Below are 5,993 nucleotides of genomic sequence, written 5' to 3'. Positions count from 1 at the left end.
CTTCTTCTTCTTCTTCTTCTTCTTCTTCTTCTTCTTCTTCTTCTTCTTCTTCTGTAGAAACTTATAAAGGCGTTCTGTTTATTCTCTGTACCAGCGATTGAGGATCCCTGTGATGGCGTCGAGTGTTTGAACAGAGGCTTGTGCAGTTCAGAGGGAGGCACCGCAAAGTGTGTCTGTGAACTGGGATATTTTGGGGTGATATGTGAAAACAAAGAAGGTAGGTTTTTTGTTTGATTTTTTAATGGGTTTTTTGTTGTTTTTTGATTGGTTTTGTTTTTGTTTTTGTCCCTTGCCCATTTCTATGATATCGACGCCATCCGATTAGTAGAAAAATGTGCACATGATAATGTCCAATTGTGTTTTACATATGTAACTATTTCACATAGATGTTCAAGATAATTATAGATGTATGTGAAGGATCTTAGAGCAATGATGAATTTAGAAATGACGGTTGTGGTGGTGATAAGTGATGATGTGGGATGATGTTTATGTAAATAATCATTAAGAAGACGGGGTTCTGTTAGTTGAGGGTTTTTATGTTGGCTTTAGTCCTGTCTTCCTCTGCAAAGTTATTATTTCCATAAGGAAAATATACGTAGAGATGGATAAACAGGGATACAGAGAGATAGACAGGTAGATAAATGGACAGACTGTCTGTCATTTGAATAAACACATAGATATATATCCATAACTACCCAAAAGAGGCCAAAAATAAAATAAGAATAACAACAGCAGCAGGTGCAACAGCAAAAGAAAAAAACTCGACGACAAAACAAGAACAGCAGCTATTTATAATGTTTGCTTCATCATGATCAAAGCTAACAAGAAGTCTCTAAAATTCAACTCCCAGCCTCCATCATATCCCGATTCTCAACCTATTTAAGTAATGAACAGCCAGCAGAAATTGCGTGTGTACCTTTGTGCCTATACAAATACTTTCTGTTTCTTCTATCTGTATCAGTAAAGTTTGACCCTTGTGCGGGCTTCGAGTGTTGGAACGGAGGTTCCTGCATTGCGTTTGGACGATCAAAATTCTGTATTTGTGCAAAAGGTTTCACTGGACGCATTTGCAACAATCGTATGTATCTTTTTTATTTGTTATTATTTAAATACAGAGATCGCTAAATAGACTGACAAGACAAGACAGACATACAGATAGACAAATTAACAGGCAGACCAACAAACAGAAATATGAACAAACAGACAGACAAACAAACGTACAGGTAAACAAACAGACAGACAGGCCTACTGAATGGCAGGCAGACAGGATCATAGATAGATAGATAGATAGATAGATAGATAGATAGATAGATAGATAGATAGATAGATATATAGACAGACAGATAGATAGATAGATAGATAGATAGATAGATAGATAGATAGATAGATAGATAGATAGTTAGATAGATAGATATATAGATAGATAGATAGATAGATAGGTAGATAGATAGAACTAAACAAATACATGACGACATCACCAACAACAACAAAAACATCAACAACAGCAAAAATTATGCTCTTTGCAATGATCAAAACTAACAAGAATCACTATATAAGTCGTTGAACTCTTAGCATGTGTCATACCTTGTGTTTCTACTTCAATACACTTATGATAAACAGCCAGAAGAAATGGAGTGTGTAATCCTACATTTTATACAATAATGTTCTGTTTATTCTATCTGTACCAGCAATCAAGAAGGCTTGTGATGACTTCGAGTGCTTGAACGGAGGTAAATGTACTTCATCCTACGGCCGCCCTTACTGTCTTTGTGAACCAGGATATGCTGGAGACAAATGCAGCATTAGTAAGTATTTTTTAAATTTTATTTATTAATTTAAATACAGAATAGATAGATGAACAGACTGAGAGTCAGGAAGCCTGAAACTATTACTCAAACATGTCGATAACAACAACAACAACAACAACAACAACAACAACAACAACAACAACAATAACAACCACAACAACAACAACAACAACAACAACGACAATAACAACAGCACCAGCAGCTGGAACAAAAAACAGCAGCAATACCCTCAACCACGACGAAGGTGACTATTGCTGTAAGAACAAAAATAACAACGACAATAACAATAAGCTAACGGGAATAAAAAACTCGCTTCAGAAAGGCAAGCAGAGAAACAAACAAACAGACATGCTCAGAGACAGAAAGACAGACTTACTTCATAGCAGACAGAAAAGAATGTATCCATATCAACATACAGAAATATGGACAGAAAAGAAGCACCAACCCCCCAAAAAACAACAACAACAACACAAAAAACAAACAACAATAAAAAACACACCAAAAAACAAAACAAAAACAAAAACAACAAAAAAACAAAAACCTAACAAATGACTACACCAACGCCATCAACAACAACAACAACAACAACAACAACAACAACAACAACAACAACAACAACAACAACAACAGTAACAACAGTACCAACATTAACAAGAGCAAAAATTATGTTCTTCTCCCTGATCAAAACTAACAATAATCACAAGGTAAGTCTCAAAAAGTTTCACTCCCAATATGAGTCATATCCCGAGTTTATAGCTCAATACGCTTATAATAAACAGCCATCAGAAAATATGCCGTTTGTAAACCTAGTTCTATACAATAATGTTCCTCTTTTTTACTCTATTCCTACCAGAAATCAATTACTCTTGTGATGAACTCGAGTGTCTGAACGGAGGTTTCTGCACTGAATTTGCTGGCCGCGCTTACTGTGCTTGCGCACGAGGATATACTGGACAGGATTGCAGCTCTGGTGTGTATTTCTTTTTTTTCAAAATGTATTTTTTTTTTCAAAATGTATAATATGGTATCACAAGGGTCTTGAACATCTAGCTCTCACTGGCAAAATTGAGGGCAAGCGAGACAGGGGTAGGCCCAGAACAACATACCTAGGGAACCTAAACAAATGAGTAACAGGAAAAGATCAGGGTAACGTAGCTTTTTTGAGAGAATCCGAGCAAAGGAATGAATGGAAAACCATGATCGCTGATGTCTGTCGCAGATCTGGCACTGGATGATGATGATAATATGATATACAGAATAGATAGATAAACAGGCTGACAATCAGACAGCCTGATCGACGGGTAGCCAAAAAGATTGACAGGAAGACAGACAACAGACAGGCATATCGCTACTTTAGAATTACAAAGTTCTATCTGACACTTTTTCGCCATTTTGAGTTATCAAGAACGTTTGGTCAGAAACCAAATGTTCCATCTCCTCCATCAAAATAGTAAGATTATCTTTGAAGTCATTATCAAGATATTCAAAGAATTGCATAACATTACTAAAGCTTGGCATTTTGAGAAATTCAAAGTTTGTGACGTCAAAGATCTCAAAACTATGTATTCATCAGATAGAAGCTTCCAATTCTCAGGTAGCGAGATAGTTAGGCAGCCATATTAACAGGCAAACGAATTGATAGGGAAGTAGAAGTACAAATAGACAAGCTAGCAACCCAGCTAGCTGGATAGATAGATAGATAGATAGATAGATAGATAGATAGATAGATAGATAGATAGATAGGATGGACTGGAGAAGGAAGCAGTCCTGCAGGAAACAAAAGGAAAATATTAGGACAACATTGGGTCATTAACTGACCTCAAAATATGGGAGAATTTAAATGTGTACACAACTCACAAAGCCCGACAACAACGACAACAACAACAACAACAACAACAACAACACAACAACAACTATAACATCAAGGACAACAGCAATAGGTGTGGCATCAGCAGCAGTAACTCCCAGAACGAGGACAACAACTATTATAGCACAACAACAATTACAGCAGCAGTAGCAACAAAAGTAGAAAAGCCAACAACAACAAACTAATACGACAATAACAACAGTTACAACAGTAGCAACAACAACAACAACAACAACAACAACAACAACAACAACAACAACAACAACAGCAATATTTATAACAGATTCCGCATCGAGAAATTAACTACGACCCCACCACCACTAACAACAACAACAACAACAACAACAACAACAACAACAACAACAACAACAACAACAACAACAACAACAACAACAACACCATCAACAAAAACAACATCAACTTCAACAAAAACCACAATTTTGCTCTTCGTTCTGATCAAAGCCAGTGAGAATCACAGTCTGTAAAATATTTCGAGTTTCTACTTAAATAATAAACAGGTAGCACAAATGGCATGTCTTGATCAACGGTATCACATGCTGCAGAAAGGTAAGAAAGAGTAAGAAGGCACATACTATTTTTTGCATCAATTCTATTTAATTGTCAATACAAACAGCAAGTAATGATGTTTTGGTTCGAATGTATGCCCTGAATGTTAATAGACAAACTTCACTGAGATTATTTGCCGTGATATGACTTTGGAATCTAATAGAAAACTACGTTTTCTGTGGGTCTATAGAAATACGTTCTGTTCTCTCTATCTGTACCAGAAATCGAGGACCCTTGCGACGACTTTGGCTGCTTGAACAAAGGTTCCTGCATTGCAAACGGCGATAACGCGAAGTGTCTGTGTCGACCAGAGTTCTACGGAGACAAATGTCAAAGACGGATCTGGTATGTTCGTCATTTCATAATCATATTATAATATAGATCGAGATACATGTAGTCGTCGCCTTAACTGCCTGGCCCGGGGTCTCTGGTTGGGCTAATAGTAGAAGCAAATTCCAGAGTTGTATATTTAATATTATGTTTTACATCGTGCTCCAACTCCCCCCCCCACCCCATCGCCATAGCCTACATCCCCCATACACTACCCTATCCCTCATCCCTCCCCCTATTCCCTGTCCACCCCCCCCCCATACCCCCCAACCTTTCCCATCCTGCTCCTCCCCATCCTCTCCTATTCCTTCCCATCCCATCCCCCGACCTCCCTACACCCTTACATCCCCTCATACCTCCTATCATCCCCCCTATCCCCTCATCTCGCCTACCCCCTTATCCCTCCTATCATCCCTCTTATCCCCTCATCCCTCCTATATCTTTATATCCCCTTTTCCTTCCGATCCCCTTTTCCCTCCGTCCCCGTAGCATGAGCTTAACGATCATAATTTGTTTTAGGTATTTTTTTTTTTTACGTCAGACTAACACTCGTATCAGTATATGTGTTGTTGGATATAATTTGGTCAAGAGATTTTAAGAGATGTTAGAAGCAAGAGACTCAAAAATTTTTTAATCACGACCCCCCCCCCTCTCTCTCTCTCTCTCTCTCTCTCTCTCTCTCTCTCTCTCTCTCTCTCTCTCTCTTGATATCTTGATATCTTTTGTACAAAAATATGCTGAGGACTGTAGGTCTTTTTTCTTTTGCCTAAATTAACCAAAAAGAAACACCTTCTGTTTCTCCTACATCTCCAGATCCCTAAGGCAGCGAGCTGTTCATTTTGCGAGTGACGTCAGCGTGCTCGATCGCCACAAGCAGAATATCAACAAGTGAATTCCCATCCCACTTCGTCCCTGATTTTGATTTTAAAAAATAACCCCCCCCCCCAGCTTTCTCACATCCTCTGAAAAGAGGAACTATCCTGCTATCCTGATTTCGTCAAAAAGACTAAGCTTTTTCTAGACCCAGTAGATCAGAAAAAATGTATCATTTCAAAAGAGTGTCTTAAAGAGTAAATAAACTTTAACAGTGCAATGAAGATGGTTGACTTTTGCTCTTTTCATAACCTTGACCTGTTGTTATTCACAAGTTCATGTTTTTTCCTTTGCTTTCTTTTACTGTTACTTACTGTTTGCAGCTCATGGTGTCGTTGTAGTAGTAGTAGTTGTTGTTGTTTTTGTTGTTGTTGATGATGATGATGTTGCTGCTGTTGTTGTTGTGGTTGTATTCTGTTGGAAATTGCTTCAGCTTAGAAACTAAGGCAGAGAAAAAACCTAATGGGGTCGACATGAAAAAGAAGATGTAGGTGGAGCGAGCGAGCGTGCCAGCGAGAGATAGATTGATAGAGAGAGAGAGAGAGAGA

General features: G+C 38.1%; 1 protein-coding gene across 1 annotated transcript in view; it reads left to right on the top strand.

Moving 5' to 3' along the window:
* Nucleotides 1–5,669, top strand: part of LOC101849726 (fibropellin-1) — an 11,038-nt gene extending 5,369 nt beyond the window's left edge. Inside the window, exons 4-9 of the mRNA XM_005107732.3 lie at nucleotides 95–217; nucleotides 962–1,078; nucleotides 1,689–1,805; nucleotides 2,662–2,778; nucleotides 4,464–4,587; nucleotides 5,386–5,669. Coding sequence (XP_005107789.1) covers nucleotides 95–217; nucleotides 962–1,078; nucleotides 1,689–1,805; nucleotides 2,662–2,778; nucleotides 4,464–4,587; nucleotide 5,386 — 599 coding nt within the window. The 3' untranslated portion in view covers nucleotides 5,387–5,669. The remainder of the gene's footprint in view (nucleotides 1–94; nucleotides 218–961; nucleotides 1,079–1,688; nucleotides 1,806–2,661; nucleotides 2,779–4,463; nucleotides 4,588–5,385) is intronic.
* Nucleotides 5,670–5,993: the final 324 nt, after the last annotated feature.

This window comes from Aplysia californica, unplaced genomic scaffold (assembly GCF_000002075.1).
Source record: "Aplysia californica isolate F4 #8 unplaced genomic scaffold, AplCal3.0 scaffold00626, whole genome shotgun sequence".
Taxonomy (NCBI): Eukaryota; Metazoa; Mollusca; class Gastropoda; order Aplysiida; family Aplysiidae; genus Aplysia; species Aplysia californica.
This window is presented reverse-complemented; position numbering and strand designations above follow the sequence as displayed.